Raw genomic sequence first — 18,584 nt, 5'->3', positions numbered from 1 at the left:
TGAGAGACTCTTACGCCCATCAAAGTTTGAGAACCCCTGCCAAAACCCTGAATAAGGAGCAAGCCCAGGCAGTCTTAAACTTTTCTGCCCTTGAAGAAAAAAAAAAATTAAGTCAACAGAAAAGAGAACATGGTAGCATCACACGTTTCTCGAAATTTCATAGAGAACTATTTGTACATGATCTGTAACCAGACCCGTAAAGAGAATGGTTAACTCAAACCCGCAGAGCTAGTTGAATGAGATCAACAGTCTTTGCCAAAACCTAATTGTGCAGACCTGCCATGAATAACTTTAACATTTTAAAGGTCCCACAGCACAGCCAGGATCCCCAGCCAACTCAGAAAGCCTTTCCAATGTCAGTGTCACCTTTTGTTGAAAAAAGTTGCCTGTCAGGGCTCCCTTCTAAATGAAAAACATTATTTACAAAATGCTAAGGAAATTCTAATACCAAAATATGTGTTCCTGGTATGTTGTTGAGAGGTTTGGGCAACATTTCCAGTGGAAGAAGTCTCCTAAAACATTTTTATGATAACATCTAAAATCCAAAATATTGTTTTAAGGAAATTTTCTTATTTGATAGTTGGACACAATGAGAAAAACCAGAAGTATAAGGAGACACATTATGATGTTACTACTTTAGGTCATATCCTCTCTTTGTTAATAAATTAAAAAGTAAATTAAAAAATAAAACTATATTGAGGGTAGCTTTTCTACATCAGAAAATTCACTAACTGATCTCCCATAATTGTGAGTGACATTACTGTATTCATGTTTTCAAGAATTTTGACCTCATAGGGAATCCTGAATAATTAACCTTCATGGAAGTATTATTTAACATCATTTTTTCATCATCAACTTCATGAAATCATCTAGGGAGTTCTTATCTGTTCTGTTTTGCTAGTCAAGCCAATGCCTGAGTCCCACCCCAGATTCTAGTTTCATGGGCCTGGAGTGGGGCTCAGGTGTTTACCACATGCAATCAGAGTTGAAACACCCATTTACAGCCAATGCAACAGATTTTTCTTTAGTTATTCGCAGAAGATATATTTTCAACAATATAGGTGGCTTATATTCTCAATAATACAAAGGTTTCTAAATTAAGATAGGATTTTGTACTTTTAATGTTGTTATAGAGACAAGCCAATAATTGTTCTATGAATCCTGTAGTTATATAATCTAAGTCTTGGGGTGGGGGTATATCTGAGCCTAATTCTTTTTTTTTGGTAAGGGGGAAACTGTTTTTATTTATTTTTAATTTTATTATTTTCTTGTTGGAGTATAATTGCTTTACAATGTTGTGTTAGTTTCTGCTGTACAACAATGTGAGTCAGCTATATGTATACATATATACCCTCTTTCTTGAGCCTCCCTCCAACCACCCCATTCCACCCCTCTAGGTCATCACAGAGCACCGAGCAGAGCTCCCTGTGCTATACAGCAGCTTCCCACCAGCTATCTGTTTTACACATGGTAGTGTATATATGTCAATGCTAGTCTCTCAATTCACCCTACTCTCTCTGATCCTAATGCTTACTAAGTTTACTAGAGTAACTTAATGGCCCCAAATTTGAGTGTCTCAGTGAAAAAGAAGTGTTATTTCTGAAGGCATTCCTAACTAAGTTAAGCCATGTCACACATGCAGCTTTGATTATGTGTGTTTTAAGGCAAAGAAGTAGTTGGTCAGGTCGTCTCTTTGGTCAGGTCAAGTGGGTAGAGCCTGACATGATATCATCATGCTCTGAATGCAGGTCAGGTGTAGGGAGGACCAAACAGAAGATGACATCCTGTCAGTATTTGAGGCCATTCCTAAACTCCGGGCCCTGCCACATGCATCTCACTTTCCTACTTAATGACAGCAAGCTGTTCCTCATCTCAGTGGCTTTGCCCAAGTTTTTCCTCTCTCTGGCATCCATTCCTACCTTGCTTCCTTACACCTCAAGATTCTATCATCTCATCAGGCTCTGCTCAGTCTCCATCCATCAGAAGCTGTTCCTGACACTAAGAGTGATTCTATAACGAAGCAAATAGAGCTTAACCTTTGTGGACCCTCACTCATATGGGTCCCTTCCAAACCCCTGGGAGGGGCCCCAGAGATATTTTCAGGTGGTCATGTTTCTTAAATCTGCAGAAATAAGAGATTTTAACCATAATTGATTCAGACTGTCTACTTCAACTAACCCCCTGTCAAACTTCCTCTTGTGTTAAGCCCTGTTGGAAAGACCATGAGCATTTTTGAGAACCAGGGTAAATGGACATTGAATTTGGAATACATTTAGTTTGGGTTTAGTGGAATAACATGTTTACAAATAATATAATTAGTGGTGTCTGTATAAGAATGGCATATCAGTTGGATTCAAAGAAATAGAATCAGTAGAAAATAATAACATAGATAGACTGATGATAGGTAATTGACAAATGAGAGACAAATGATACATAGATAGACATACAGATACAGATAATTGATAAACAGATGTATAGATAGACCTTTTAGTCTCACTTGTCTGGAGAACCCTACAAATACAAGGATCAATTAAAAAAAAAAGTGCTGCAGAAGCATGCTATGGGCTGAATTGTGCCCCCCTCTCCAATTCATATGTTGAAACCCAAACACAGAACCTCAGAATGTGACTGTATTCAGAGACAGTATCTCTAAGAACTAAATTATGTTAAAAATTAGGTTTTGGAAGCTCATACAACTCAACAGCAAAAAAAGGAAACCTCAAATGAAAAATGGGCAGAAACCTGAGTATACAGTTTTGCAAACAGGAAATACAGATGGCCAACAGTCATGTGAAAAGATGCTCAGTGTCACTAATCATCAGGGAAATGCAAATCAAAGTCACAATGAGATATCACCTCATGTCTGTCAGCATGATCATGATCAAAAAGAACACAAATAACAAATGTTGGCAAGGATGGAGTGAAAAGGGAACCTTTACACACTGTTGCTGGGAATGTAAAATGATTCAGTCAGTGTGGAAAACAGTATGGAGGTTTCTCAAAAAACTGAAACAGAACTACCATATGACCTAGCAATTCCACTCCTGGGTATATATTAAAAAAAAAAAAGAGAGAAAACACTAATTCAGAAAGATACCTGTATTCCAATGTTCATACCAGAATTATTTACAATTGCCAAGATATGGAAGTTAACAGATGAATGGGTAAAGAAGATGTGGTATATATACAATGCAATATTGTTCAGCCATAAAAAAGAACAAAATTTTGCCATTTGCAGCAACATAGGTGGACTTGGAAGGCCTTACAAGTCCATATTCTAAGCAATAAGTCAGGTATAGAAAGACAAATACTATATAATATCACTCATACATGGAATCTAAAATATACAACAAAGTAGTGAGTAGAACAAAAACAAAGCAGACTCACAGACATTAAGAACAAATTAATGGTGATGGATCAGCTGGTAAAGAATCTGCCTGCAATTCAGGAGACCCAGGTTCAATTTCTGGGTTGGGAAGATCAGCTGGAGAAGGGATAGGCTACCTGCTCCAGTATTCTTGGACTTCCTTGTGGCTCAACTGGTAAAGAATCCACCTCCAATGCAGGAGACCTGGGTTCAATCCCTGGATTGGGAAGATCCCCTGGAGAAGGGAAAGGCTACCCACTCCAGTATTCTGGTCTAGAGAATTCCATGCACTGTATAGTCCATGGGGTCACAGAGTCAGACACGACTGAGTGACTGTCTCTTCACTTCACTTCAGTGGTTACCAGTGGGGTGAGAGAGTAAACAAGGGCAGGGGATTAAGAGGTATAAACCATTAGGCATAAAATAAGCTATAAAGATTATATTGCACAATATAGGGAATATGGTCAACATTTTCTAATAATTATAGAGTATAATTTTCAAAAATTGCAAGCTACTGTATTTTACACCTGTAATTTATACAATAGCATGCATCAACTATACATCAATTAAAAAAAAAAAATCCCTCCAAAATGATCGTGTGTGCCTGGACCTCTGTTAGACTGTGTACTTCTCACGGACCAGCACAGCTTCTCACCCACATTTGAATGTCCAGGACCTAGCTCAACACCTGGGATATGTATGAGATGCTGATGGTATGTGTGATGAACAAATAGGTAAATACACAAACAGATGCCCAAGTGAACACTGAAAAGGAACGCATCAAGAGATTCCCAGTCTCTAGAGATATCATCTTTATTTTTAGAGATCAAGTTAGAGACTGTTCATATTGTTTTGAGTTCAGCTGGGGAAAAAAATATCCTTTAAGAATCTTCTGACTGCTGAATTCTGATGAAAACAAGTGCAAAGCCAGTGTGGAGAGCACTTGAACATTTAATTCCCCAAAATAATTTCTGGTTAAATAAAAACAAAACCAAATGGACTACAACCACCAAAACCAAAAATAAATGTAAAAAGCAAACAAAACAAAACTGCTCTTCTCCACTTTATAAAACTTCTCTACCCCCCATATGCTTAATATGCTACTGAGTTTGAGTACATATATAGATACAGATGACATCTATTTGTATGTTTAAGCGGATAATGTGAGGTGTATTCAGCATCATACTGAATACAGACAGTTTCTTGAAAGGATAAGACATTTAAGTATGAGACAAACATCTGAAGTCCAAGATACTTTCTGCGAAAATGTAGCTCTGAGTTCTAAAGAAAATAACTTGTGTAAAGAATTTGTAAATCATGCTCACTCTTATATTTCTCCTCTTCAATATTTCTAATTCTCTCTTGTTTCTCATGTATCTTGAAAGAAAAAAAAATGCATATATAAAGTTTTTTCAGTATAATTAACCACACACTGCTATGACACTGTAGCCATTGTTTCCATCGGAACATCCTCAAATGGAATATGCTTTGTTCTTACCAAGAAAATAAAAGCAATTTGTTATCTACTATCTGAGGCATGAGAGAAAGTTGTTTGTTCCCAGAAAGCATTCTCACAATTGCCCACCTGTTGCTATCCCATTAAGTCGGGGTATTGCAAACTCCATCTTACCTCCTAACCAATATGCTGCTTCTTAGTCTCTCTCTCTCTTTTTTTTTTTTTTGGCTGGCCAAGTCTTAGCTGCAGCACATGGGATCTTTAGTTTCAGCATGCAAGGTCTGGTTTCCTGACCAGGGATCAAACTCGGGCCCCCTGCATTGGGAGCTCAAAGTCTTAACCACTGGACCACTAGGGAAGTCCCTTTAGTCTTTTGTGAGTTATGGACTTTCTTGAAAATCTAGCTATTTTCTTCCCAGAAAAAAAAAGGCATAAACACAAATAGAGACAACATTTTGCAAACAATTTGAGGGTCTTCGTAGACCCCTTAATGCCATTTAAGGATCCCTGTTTAGGGACTTCAGGTAAGGAACTTCTGCTCATGAGTAACCCCTTGGGAAAGGCAAGGATGAGTTGGAAATATGATACCGGGGTAGATGCAACACCTCCGATATATTTTACAGTGTACACAAAGCTTCATCTGAGGAAAAGTTTTTGAGCAAAAAGTAATTGTTAAAGTGAAGAAAAGATACTTAGAGACCTAATTCCCAATAACAGTGCCTTCAACTGTTGTATTCTGAGATCAGTCAGTGTTACACAGGAAAGATCCAGGGAAATAGGCCAAGTCATTATAGCAAAAAATTAATTTTATGCACAATGTTTTAGCAATCTATATTTTCCAAATACATTAAGAGCTTAATTTAAAAAATTCCTCTACTGATAATATCATTAATTTTCCAAGTAAAATGTAAAGTAAATGGATAAATAAATCACAGTTAAAAGAAAATTTACACTTACCAAGATCACCAAAATACAAATCTATTAAAAATAGACCTTGTCTTTGATATTTATTTCACATTATCTAAGTACATCCAGTTATGCAAATTTACATTTTTATTTCAAATCTTTGCATTCCTGATATACATAAAACAGGACAAAGAACACATCTGTAATGTTCAGCCTGGAAAATCTTGCTTGGGGCAGACAAGATTCTCAGCTGCCTTTTTATTTCTGCACATGTACAAATACAATTCTGAATAACTGGAATAAAAAATCAAGATGGGTATAAGGAAAAAGGTGACTAAATTTTTGTGTCACCTAAGGTTATATGTACTTGATTTTTAAAATGGTCTTCTAATTACCAAATAACTATTTCATGGGTAACAAGTCTTTGTAATCCCCTTAAATGATTTCAGGACGCTTAGCTGGTTGTTTCTGGGGTTCTTGTAATCTGAGTGCAGTTGACACGAGCTATACACCCATGCTGTATATTCACCTAAGATCTTCTTAAACACAGTAGTCAATGTCATTATCCCTCTTTTATGAAAATATCTTTCCAGACTTAAAAAGGAGCACTTATTTCTTCCACTCGGCAAAGGAAAAAAGACAGACCAGCGTAATACAGTACTATTATAATTTGAAAGGAAATTATCACATTGAACAAAACAAAAGACCTTACCATTTTAGTTATAATTTTATGAAATTAAAATATACCTAAATCATACCATGATACTAGATGGCCGCATGTTCATTCTGTTCAATGTTGCCCATGAGATCTCTCGTATCATTAGTTCCTGGACTTGATCCACTGTTAAAGTACAGAGTGTTCTCAAAAGTGTCCTCTCGAGGCAAATGCACACGTCTTTTCTTATAAAAGAAGTACACAGCGAAGCCAGCACCCATTATAATCAGAAGGACCACGATGACTACTACTCCTGTCGCACTGGAAGATGGTTTAGAAGGTTCCATCTTCCTTGGATCAGCTATAAATAAGTAAAAATATTAGAAAAAAGGTAAGTGGAGGCAGGTAGAGAGTAGAATGCCATGGAGAACAGTACAACTGTCTTAGAAAAACTAAAACGCATGAATTTCCTCTCCAGTGACATTTGCCAAACAGAAATTTAGGACATGAACATAGAATTCCACGGATGATTAATTCAAATGTTCAGATGACTATTCAGTTGCAAGAGTATTTCATGTATCTAGGCAGCAGGACACTAGTATAATATTTTTAAATACTTATACCTTTTAAAAATAATTGAAGGCTGCTTACACATACATCATATGGAAGATAAATGGAATAGTAAAAGCAGTGATAATAATAACAACCAAGGGGGAAAACTAGGGAAAAAAGAAAATGAATAGTGGAAATCCAAATGCATGACTATTAGTTAACAAATAGCATGTAGGAAGTTAAGAGAGCTACCGGCAAGCCACACATCTCACTTTCACTTTTTTTAGCAGCAAACAACATAAGTGAAAGAGGTCAGTTCCTTATTCAAACTGTCCATAAAACTAAAATTTTAAATATTGCTTAAAAAAAAAGAAAAGAAAGAAATCACAGGGATTCCTAAGAGAAATTTCTTCCCTGGGTTCTCATAAGGCAATTAATGTAACAAAGCAATTAGTGTCCTCAGTAAGACCTAGAGTTCTTGCCTGGAGAATCCCATGGACAGAGGAGCCTAGCAGGCTACAGTTCATGTGGTCATAAAGAGTCGGACACAGATGAGTGACTCAACAACAACAAGATGACCTAGGATAAAAACACTGACCTGACTCCAAGACCTGCTTTTCTAGAGCATCATTCAAGAGTGGTCAATGCCACAAAGGCTAGAGTAGCTCAAGCTATTCGACTGAGAGTGCAATGGGAGTAGGAAGGGAAAATTATGGCTTTTAAAACAAACACACTGTATCAATGTATTGCTAATATGGAACTTAAAATTTCATGATGATCTTACCTTTTGTTGTAATTAATGTATGTGTAGGTTCAGCATCAACAACTGTTTGTAAAATAACAAAATAATTAAATAGTTATAAAGACCCACCCATGATAACTGCATGTAGATAGTGAGCATTATTTGGCTTACAAATAGATCAAATTATTCATGTTTGATTTATGGTGATATATGATATAGATATACAATAATCAGATAGATGGACAGATAGATAAAATCTGTATTATATATACAGATTTTAGTTATCTATCTATCCTATAACTGCAACCTACAGCTGCATGGTGAGTTTAAATACACTGGAAGATCTGAAAACAGGAACCCCCCCCAGTTGCATTTGAGCCACTTATACCACCAAAATCTACCCAATTTACCCATAAAATAATGTACTCTAGGCTAGTGGTGTTGAAAATAGCTCACTGAAGCATAAGATATTATAAGACATTTGAATGAAAAATCAAATAAGAATCCAACACTGTACCAAAGGGTACAGTATCTTAGAACAGATTTGTCAAAGGATGAAGAACTAGCATCACTGACTCAGTGGAAATGAATTTCAGCAAATTCTGGGAGACAGTGGAGGACAGAGGAGCCTGGCATGCTACAGTCCATGAGGTCACAAGGACTCAAACACAACTTAGCAACTGAACGACAACAACAAAATAATAAAACCTACTGGGGATAGAGTATTATTTTACCTAGTTCATTTATTTAAATCTATTACCTAATTAATTTTATCTCTTGGTAAAGATACTATGTGAAGTAGAATGGCATAAAACTATTGTGAACGTCCGGATAGTATCATATCATGGGCACATAATACTTTTAATTCCCCCAACCCCTGTCCTGACATGGTCTACCATTCAATCTCAGGAGGAAACTTAATTGATCTTACATGATTTATTTCTTAATAAATTCTCATTCCTCCCCACTGTCCACTTCTTGTTTGGTCAAGGTACATATTTTATCTCTTTTTCTCATATGCCATAAGGCTAGATCTCCAAACTTCTCCCAACTTCACAAATCCATGTGTATGGATATTTTATCACATGTGTACTGATATACCAAAATCATTACTTCAATTAAGCAGGAAGTTTTGTGCTCACTCAAAGTGACAGACAGAACTGATCACCATGGCAGACTGTATTTCTCGCTTATAAAGAGGGAGAGTTTATAAGGAACTTGTAGCTTTTGAACTGTGGTGTTGGAGAAGACTCTTGAGAGTCCCTTGGACTGCAAGGAGATCCAACCAGTCCATCCTAAAGGAGATCAGTCCTGGGTGTTCATTGGAAGGACTGATGTTGAAGCTGAAACTCCAATACATTGGCCACCTGATGCGAAGAGCTGACTCATTGGAAAGGACCCTGATGCTGGGAAAGATTGAGGGCAGGAGGAGAAGGGGACAACAGAGGATGAGATGGCTGGGTGGCATCACCGACTCGATGGACATGGGTTTGGGTGGACGCAGGGAGTTGGTGATGGACAGGGAGCCCTGGCGTGCTGCGGTTCATGGGGTTGCAAAGAGTCGGACATGACTGAGCGACTGAACTGAATCACACTATAATTCCACACCTAACATCTTCATATTTGCAAGAAAAGGGAGCCTAGAAACATATCTACCATAAGACAAATTCTTACTTACTTTTTGGTCTTTTACAAATGTATCCCTTGTAGGAAGAGCAGTGAATATTACTCCATAATCCAGAAGATGCATATAAAGTGACACAATCATTTCTTTCACCAGAGGGATCACCTGTTTTCCAGTTGACAAAGGAGAGTGGGTTGTTGTTTATCCACAGCCACATTCCTGATTATCAGAGGAAGTCAAAAAAATCGCAAGTTAAAAATAATCCCCCTTGAAATAAATTCAACTTATTCATGTAAAATTTCTAAGCATCTTATTTTTTACCACAATCAATAGCTATTTACACTTAAGAGTTTTAATAGGCAAGATAATAATAATTAATTGAGGACAGGAAACTGAGAATTATGTTTCTCATGTAGTTTCAGTTGAAAATTTATTCCTAATTAGTATATATATGTAAAGTTATCTCCCCCTAATTTTTTTTAATAGCAAAAGATAGAAAATATTTTTTTAAAACTTCTATAACTTAGCAGCAGTGGATATTCCTTTTAGCAACTTTCAAGATAGCCTAATGTGTGAGTCACTTAAATATTCAGTTCTTATCGCAAATGATACTATGAGTTTGAATTTTCAAATGCTTCACAAATTAATCATTAATTAAAGCAAGATTTTCTAGAACTGAAAACTTGTTTTGAAACAAGTTTGAAATATTTTGAACTATTTCAACATTTTGAAATATTCATGATTCAGAAATCATGGTGCAAAAATTACCTTCAACATTTCTGTACAATCCTATCCAAAAATTGGTTTTGCTTTGAAGTGGCTCAACTCGATAGGACAGGAAACTCAATTCAGCAGCACTTTCAATGGTAACCAGAGAGGAACCTGCATAGTACAAAAGAATAAACAAGACAGCAATATATTTAAGTAGTTGAAAACATTTTTATAATGATTGTGCTGCTATCAAGAGCAATAAAAATCATCCCACTATCTCCACTTAAGGGGGAGAATTTCAAAGAGTGAACATTTGTCTTCTAAGAATTTGTTTCCATTCTGAAAATGTGATTTTTTAGGCATCATTTGTGTACAAGCACTGGACAACTTACTGAAGGATACACAAAAATGAGTAGAACACAGAATACCTTAAGAAGGTTATGGTTCAGTGAGTAGGAATGTGTTGAGCATATAAAGAAATGTGTATTAGAAAAGAAAATAAATATAAAAAGGTACTGACATGTCAAACAGGGAGAAGATTTGTTTTAGGGGAAGCTATTTAAAGGAAGCATGCAAGAAACAGAATTTAGAAATACTAGGGAGCATGAGATTTCAAGTAGAAAGAATAGAAAATAATTCTGAGATTAGGAAGAATAAAAATAAATAAAGAGACAGGGAAGCATAGAAGTGGTTCACAGATGCATGGAATTCTTCGTGTTGGGTTTATAGTAATAAGATATGAAATAGAAAGGTAGGTAGGGAGGTAGATAAGGCAATCTATTGGGTAAATGAATAGCATTGATAGACAGCTCAGTTTGGCTGGATGAATCGGGTCAATGGGTGAAAAAAGCCTTGGGTTAGGTCTCACTGCAGATGGCAGGAGACTGGTATTTAGGGTAATGTGGCGATTAAAAAACAGATTTTTAGGCAGCAGAATGATGCATGCACTATAAAAGTATTAATCCAGCTGTTATGTATAGGACTGTACAAAAAGAAGACAGGAAACGGAAAGGCTGCTTGGATACTATAGCATCTAACATACCCAGTCAAAGATTGCTTCACTGCCAGTACTGTATTTTATTGTAAAATTATAGAATTTTAAATAATAACAACTTAAAATATATTTAGGCTGTTTCTACCACACATTTTGCTTTGGACCTTACAAACATGATCTCACTAAAATTTTAAAACTACCTTATTAAGTTAGTACTACTGTTACTCCATTTTACAGAGAGACACAGATGCATGGAACAATTTTATGGACTCTGAGGGAGAAGGTGAGGGTGGGACGTTCTGGGAGAATGGCATTGAGACATGTGTATTGTCATATGTGAAACAGAGCACCATTCCATGTTCGATGCATGTGACAAGGGCTCGGGGCCGGGGCAGTGGGATGATCCAGAGGGATGGGAGGGGGAGGGAGGTGGGCGGGGGGTTCGGGAAGGGGAACACATGTAAACCCATGGCTGATTCTTGTCAATGTATGGCAAAAACTATTACAATATTGTAAAGTAATTAGCCCCCAAGTAAAATAAATAAATTTATAAAAAAAAAAAAAAAAAAGGAATCTAAAAGTCCAGAGGGTAAGATCTTTCAAGATCTTAATGATAGTGGAGGGCAAAGTCATGGCATGATTGCTTGCATCCCACATTACTGGGAACTTGCTGACTATTTTCTTTGCATCATTTCATATTTTATTTAAAAATATATTTCATAGACGATACCCATCCCATTTCAATATATATGGGATATATTTTGATGAATGTCAGTGATTCTTTTTATAGGAAAACATAGTTAACTACAGTTGAAAACAAAGTTTCCACATATCCACAGCCAAGAATTTTTTAAAAAAATACTTAGCAACATAAAAGAAAAAACATTTCTTAATTTAAAAAAGGAGGTTTCCATTCAGACGCGTGGGGCCGGGCCTGGCAGACGTTTGTTGTCCGGCTCGGGGAGGCAGAGGTCGTTCGCTCGCCTGCTCGGGCCCTCTGTGGCGGTCGGCGGACAGGTCGGTCGCGATAGTAGGGCGCCGTGGAGGGGCGAGGCTGTGTCGCGGTGGCAGCCCGCAGGGGCCGGCAGGGCCGGGAGTAATGGGACGTCGCTGCGGAGCTTCTTTCCCGAATACAGTGAGGCCGGAGCGGAGGCCAGGGCGCCTCCGCCCGTTCTTGAGGAGCCCGCGCGGCCCACCCCGCCTTCTCAGCCGCACCGACGCCCATCGGCCTGACCCTGCGGAGTCTGGCCCGGCGATTGAGCGCGGCAGAAGCAGGCAGCACTAGCTTCTGGAGCACAGACCTCTCCCCGAGGACATGAAGCTGCTGGAGAATTCCAGCTTCGAGGACCTTAACTCGCAGCTGACCGTGGAGACGGGAGATGCACACATCATTGGCAGGATTGAGAGCTAATCGTGTAAGATGGCGGGTGACGACAAGCACGTGTTCAAGCAGTTCTGCCAGGAGGGCCAGCCACATGTGCTGGAGGCACTGTCCCCACCCCAGACCTCGGGCCTCAGTCCCAGCAGACTGAGTAAGAGCCAAGGTGGTGAGGATGAGGGCCCCCTCAGCGAAAAGTGCAGCCGCAAGACCCTCTTCTACCTGATTGCCACGCTCAATGAGTCCTTCCGGCTGGACTACGACTTCAGCACAGCCCGCAGCCATGAGTTCAGCCGGGAGCCCAGCCTCAACTGGGTGGCGAACGCAGTCAACTGCAGCCTGTTCTCAGCCATCCGGGAGGACTTCAAGGCCCTGAAGCCGCAACTGTGGAACGCAGTGGATGAGGAGATCTGCCTGGCTGAATGTGACATCTACAGCTGCAACCCAGACTTGGACTCAGACCCTTTCGGGGAAGATGGCAGCCTCTGGTCCTTCAACTACTTCTACAACAAGCGGCCGAGACAGATTGTTTTCTTCAGCTGCCGCTCTATCAGTGGATCCACCTACACTCCCTCGGAGGCAGGCAACGAGCTGGACCTGGAGCTCGGGGAGGAAGAAGAGGAGAAGGAGGAGGAGGAAGAGAGTGGAGGTGGAGGCAGGCAGGGTGGGCCCGAGGAGACCGGAACCATGGAAGAGGACAGGGTCCCGGTGATCTGTATGTGAAGAGGAGAAACAGAGGCCCTAGCTTCACCCAGCTTCGAACAGTGCCTGGACCTGCCCACCTGAGGGCCCAGGTCCTGGCGCTGCCACAGCACCAGCCCACCCCAGGCCATGCCTGCCTCACCCTTGGCTCTAGCCTGTGGCTGTCCACTCACCCCCACAGGTTGCTGCTGCCCACACTGTGGCTGGACTAGACAGCACAGGACCTGGTGGGAAGAGTCACTGCTCTGCTCACGAACTGACACAGGCAGGGGCAGCTGGACCGCAGAGTTTATTTTTGTATTTTGTGTGGGGTCAGGCCTGGGCCTTCACACTCCAGCCTAAAGGGCCGGAGACCCAGCAAGTGGTCCCCACCTTGCCCTTTGGGCAGCGTGCACTGAGTGTCACTTTGCTGCAGCTGGTTTGTTTCCAATAAAAGTTTCTGTGACTTAAAAAAAAAAAAAGGTTTCAAGTGACATCATAATGAATGGCAGAGTAAGAACCTTTGAAAATCCTTTAAAATCCTCTCCCCTACAAAAGCAATAAGAACACTAAATTTTTTTCAAATCAACTTTTTCAAAACACTGAAAGTTAACCAACAGCTTGTAACAGTCCAGGAAGTATTTAGTCAAGAAAAATGATTGACTCTCAGTAAGCAAAGTGAGCTTCATGATGTTTTAACTTGTCCTAATCCCATAGCCTTATCCCTAGCTCTGTGATTGCCTTAAAAGCCAAAAGCCTCAAAATCACACTGAAGACCAGAAATCAAGAAGACACTGGGAAAGTCAGAATGGGATTGGGGTTCTTTCCAAGTCACATTCTCAAAGAATTTCCATTATTTGATCTCTGACAGTTCCCTGGAAAAACTCGCTTGGCAGAACCTGCCTTAATTTGAACTAACTCAAAGCTCATCCAATGTAAACAGCATTTTCCTTGGGGGAATTTGTCAAAAATTAACAGTGGCAATAACCTAACATATAGCTGCCCAAAGCAGTGATAACATTTTAGGGAAACAATAAGCTAACCAAAAAGCTAAAAGGAAAGACTGTGGAGTAAAATGTCCATAGGGAACTTTAAGAAGCACCGAACTATTCCTGGGAATCTAGAAGGCCACAGACATGCACTGGAGTGTGTACATGCACAGGACTATGTGCATGCCCGTAAAAGATCTGAAAAGTCTCTACATTTTCACCTCTGGTTGACCTTGAGGGTCTGCACAAGCAGGAAGTGAAGGCTAAGGTAGAGTTTTAAACTTCATGTATGAATGTTGAAGGCATGTCTTCAGACAGAGCTCCTCAGTAAAACCTGGAAATCTTATTGGTTCTAGGTACTAAGGAAATATGTTCATATCACTAGCTGACCACTAAACTAACTAGGTAGAGAATTCAGTAACTATGCATGAGAAAGAATATATACTTTATAGAATTTATGAAGGAAAATTACTAAACAAGGAAACAACAACAAACAGCAACAAAATCAAACCTTGTAGAGTAGAAATAAACTTATTTCCAATGTTGCTTATTTTATTATTTTAAACACATATTTTTCAATGAAAATTACAAGAAATTCAAAGAAACATGAAAATATGACCCATACCAAGAAAAGAAGCAGCCAATACAAATTTTTCCTGAACAAAGTCACATCTTTGGCTTACTGGACAAAGACTTTTGAAATCAGCTATGGTAAAGATGTTTAAAGAACTTAAAGGAAAAAGTGTCTAAAGAACTAAAAGAAAGTATGAAATAATTGCTAAAGATGACGCTGTGAAACTGCTGCACTCAATATGCCAGCAAATCTGGAAAACTCAGCAGTGGCCACAGGACTGGAAAAGGTCAGTTTGCCTTCCAATCCCAAAGAAAGGCAATGCCAAAGAATGTTCAAACTACCACACAATTGCACTCATCTCACACACTAGTAAAGAAATGCTTAAAATTCTCCAAGTCAGGCTTCAGCAGTACGTGAACCGTGAAATTCCAGATGTTCAAGCTGGATTTAGAAAAGGCAGAGGAACCAGAGATCAAATTGCCAACATCCACTGGATCATTGAAAAAGCAAGAGAGTACCAGAAAAACATCTATTTCTGCTTTATTGACCATGCCAAAACCTTTGACTCTGTGGATCACAATAAACTGTGGAAAATTCTGAAAGAGATGGGAATACCAGACCACCTGACCTACCTCTTGAGAAACCTGTATGCAGGTCAGGAAGCAACAGTTAGAACTGGACATGGAACAACAGACTGGTTCCAAATAGGAAAAGGAGTACGTCAAGGATGTATATTGTCACCCTGCTTATTTAACATATATGCAGAGTACCTCATGAGAATCACTGGGCTGGATGAAGCACAAGCTGGAATCAAGATTGCCGGGAGAAATATCAATAACCTCAGATATGCAGATGACACCACCCTTATGGCAGAAAGTAAAGAAGAACTGAAGAGCCTCTTGATGAAAGTGAAAGAGAAGAGTGAAAAAGTTGGCTTAAAGCTCAACATTCAGAAAACTAAGATCATGGCATCTGGTCCCATCATTTCATGGCAAATAGATGGGGAAACAGTGGAAACAGTGGCTGACTTTATTTTTCTGGGCTCCAAGATCACTGCAGATGGTGATTGCAGCCATGAAATTAAAAGACGCTTACTCCTTGGAAGGAAAGTTATGACCAACCTAGACAGCATATTAAAAAGCAGAGATATTACTTTGCCAACAAAGGTCCGTCTAGTCAAGGCTATGGTTTTTCCAGTGGTCATATATGGATGTGAGAGTTGGATTGTGAAGAAAGCTGAGCACTGAAGAATTGATGCTTTTGAACTGTGGTGTTGGAGAAGACTCTTGAGAGTCCCTTGGACTGCAAGGAGATCCAACCAGTCCATCCTAAAGGAGATCAGTCCAGGGTGTTCATTGGAAGGACTGATGTTGAAGCTGAAACTCCAATACTTTGGTCACCTGATGCGAAGAGCTGACTCATTGGAAAAGACCCTGATGCTGGGAAAGATTGAGGGCAGGAGGAGAAGGGGATAACAGAGGATGAGATGGCTGGATGACATCACCGACTCGATGGACATGGGTTTGGGTGGACTCAGGGAGCTGGTGATGGACAGGGAGGCCTGGCGTGCTGCGGTTCATGGGTTCACAAAGAGTTGGACATGACTGAGCGACTGAACTGAACTGAACTGAAAATAGAGACTATTAATAAAAAGATAGAAATTATTTTAAAAATAAAATTCTGGAGTTAAGACATTATAATAATTGAAAGGAAACCTTCACTGGAGAAGCCAAAAACTGAATTTGATTAAGTAAAAGAAATAATCAACAAGCATGTGATTATCCAGTCTGAATGGTGGGAGTCCTGGGAGAGGAGTGAGATAAAGAGGCATAAATAGTACTTGAAGAAATGATGGACCAAAAGCTTCCAAATGGTCCTTCCCAGGACAAGGGCATGGCAACCCATGCCTGTATTTTTGCCTGGAGAATCCCATGGACAGAGGAGCCTGGTGGGCTATGGTCCATAGGGTCACAAAAGAGTCAGGCATGACGGAAGCAACTTAGCACAGCACAGCACAATGGCTGATAATTGTCCTAATTTGCAGAAGGAAACAGACATCTAGATCCAGGAAGCATAAGGAGTACCAAATACAGTGTATCTAAAGAGACCAACACTGAGACATATTACAATTAAATTGTCAAAAATGAAAGACAAAGAGAGATTCTTAAAAAAGCAACTTGTTACACACAAGGCAACCCCTGCAAGACTATGAAGAAATTTTCCAGCAGAAACTTTGCTGTCCAGAGGGAGTGAGAAGATACGTTTAAAGTGCTTAGAGATAAAAGTTTCCAAATAAGAATACTCTACCTAGAATAACTGTCATTCAGAATCAAATGAGAGATAAAAAGTTTTCCAGACAAATAAAACTGGAAAGAGTTCATCACCAATAGATTTTTTTCCCTGATAGCCTTATTTTTTTCCCTGGTATCTCAGTTGGTAAAAGAATCCGCTTGCAATGCAGGACGCCTTGGTTCGATTCCTGGGTGGAAAGATCCGCTGGAAAAGGGATAGGCTACCAACCTAGATAGCATATTAAAAAGCAGAGACATTACTTTGCCAACAAAAGTCCGTCTAGTCAAGGCTATGGTTTTTCCAGTGGTCATGTATGGATGTGAGAGTTGAACTATAAAGAAAGCTGAGTGCCGAAGAATTGATGCTTTTGAACTGTGGTGTTGGAGAAGACTCTTGAGAGTCCCTTGGACTGCAAGGAGATCCAACCAGTCCATCCTAAAGGAAATCAGTCCCGGGTGTTCATTGGAAGGACTGATGTTGAAGCTGAAACTCCAATAGTTGGCCACCTCATGTGAAGAGTTGACTCATTGGAAAAGACCCTGATGCTGGTAAGGATTGGGGACAGGAGGAGAAGGGGATGACAGAGGATGAGATGGCTGGATGGCATCACCGACTCGATGGACATGAGTTTGGGTAAACTCCGGGAGTTGGTGATGGACAGGGAGGCCTGGTGTGCTGCGATTCATGGAGTCACAAAGAGTCGGACACGACTGAGCAACTGAACTGACTGACCCACTCCAGTATTCTTGGGTTTCCCTTCTGGCTCAGCTGGTAAAGAATCTGCCTACAATGTGGGAGACCTGGGTTTGAGCTCTGGGTTGGGAAGATCCCCGGGAGAAGGGAAAGGCTACCCACTCCAGTATTCTGGCCTGTAGAATCCATGAACTGTATAGTCCATGTAGTTGCAGAGTCGGACACAACTGAACAACTTTCACTTTATAAGAAATGTCAAAGGGAATTCTTTAACTTAAAGTGAAAGGACTCTAATTGATAATATGAAAATATTTGAAAATATAAAACTCAATGGTTAAAGTAAATATGTAGGAAAATCCAGAATATTCTGATATAGTGGTGGTAGGTAAATCATCTGTAATTCTAGTATAAAGGTTAAAATACAAAGTATTAAAAATAAGTAAAAATACAATAATTTGTTATTGTATACACAATATAAAAATACGTAAATGGTGACATCAAAAATATAAAAGGTGGGGGGAAGTAGAAATATACGGTGCTTGCATACATTCAAAGTTAAGTTGTTACCAGCTTTAAATACACTACTATAAGATGTTTCATATAAGCTTCATAATAACCACACAAAACCTATAGTACATATACAAAAGGAAACAAATCTAAGCATATCATTATAGAAACCATCGACGCACAAAGGAAATGAACAGAGGAAGAAATGAAAAAGGGAAGGTCAAGACAGACAGAAACAATTAACAAAATGGCAATATTAAGTCCATGCCTACCAATAATTGCTGGAAATGTAACTGGACTAAATTCTCCAATCAAAAAACACAGAGTGGCCTAATAGATTGAAAAAGAAGAGGAAAAAAAAGATAAAGACCCAACTATATGCTGTCTACAAGAGATGCATTTCAACTTTAGGACATACATAGGCTTAAAGTGAAGGGATTAAAAAAAAAAATTATTACATGCA

General features: G+C 39.4%; 2 protein-coding genes and 1 pseudogene across 9 annotated transcripts in view; 1 reads left to right on the top strand and 2 right to left on the bottom strand.

The window, feature by feature from the left end:
* Positions 1–6,632, bottom strand: part of SLC39A12 (solute carrier family 39 member 12) — a 97,477-nt gene extending 90,845 nt beyond the window's left edge. For all 3 annotated transcript variants that reach the window (XM_081553760.1, XM_081553761.1, XM_081553762.1), the window contains exon 1: positions 6,488–6,632. The gene's annotated coding sequence lies outside the window, so the exon portion shown is untranslated. The remainder of the gene's footprint in view (positions 1–6,487) is intronic.
* The window catches only part of MRC1 (mannose receptor C-type 1), a 118,968-nt gene continuing 106,188 nt past the window's right edge, over positions 5,805–18,584 (bottom strand). For all 5 annotated transcript variants that reach the window (XM_081553685.1, XM_081553686.1, XM_081553687.1 and 2 more), the window contains 4 exons: positions 10,071–10,184; positions 9,357–9,521; positions 7,721–7,762; positions 5,805–6,745 (listed from right to left, as the gene is read on the bottom strand). In XM_081553685.1, the coding sequence (XP_081409811.1) occupies positions 6,495–6,745; positions 7,721–7,762; positions 9,357–9,521; positions 10,071–10,184 (572 nt within the window). In that variant the 3' untranslated portion in view covers positions 5,805–6,494. The remainder of the gene's footprint in view (positions 6,746–7,720; positions 7,763–9,356; positions 9,522–10,070; positions 10,185–18,584) is intronic.
* Positions 11,057–13,548, top strand: LOC145531408 (repressor of RNA polymerase III transcription MAF1 homolog pseudogene; annotated as a pseudogene). The gene has a single exon (XR_014072407.1). The product of XR_014072407.1 is annotated as a repressor of RNA polymerase III transcription MAF1 homolog pseudogene (transcript).

Source organism: Giraffa tippelskirchi, chromosome 13 (assembly GCF_054371585.1).
Source record: "Giraffa tippelskirchi isolate mGirTip1 chromosome 13, T2T-mGirTip1v1.2.pri, whole genome shotgun sequence".
Taxonomy (NCBI): domain Eukaryota; kingdom Metazoa; phylum Chordata; class Mammalia; order Artiodactyla; family Giraffidae; genus Giraffa; species Giraffa tippelskirchi.
Note: the sequence above shows the minus strand (reverse complement) of the source record. Positions and strands in the feature narration are given on the sequence as shown.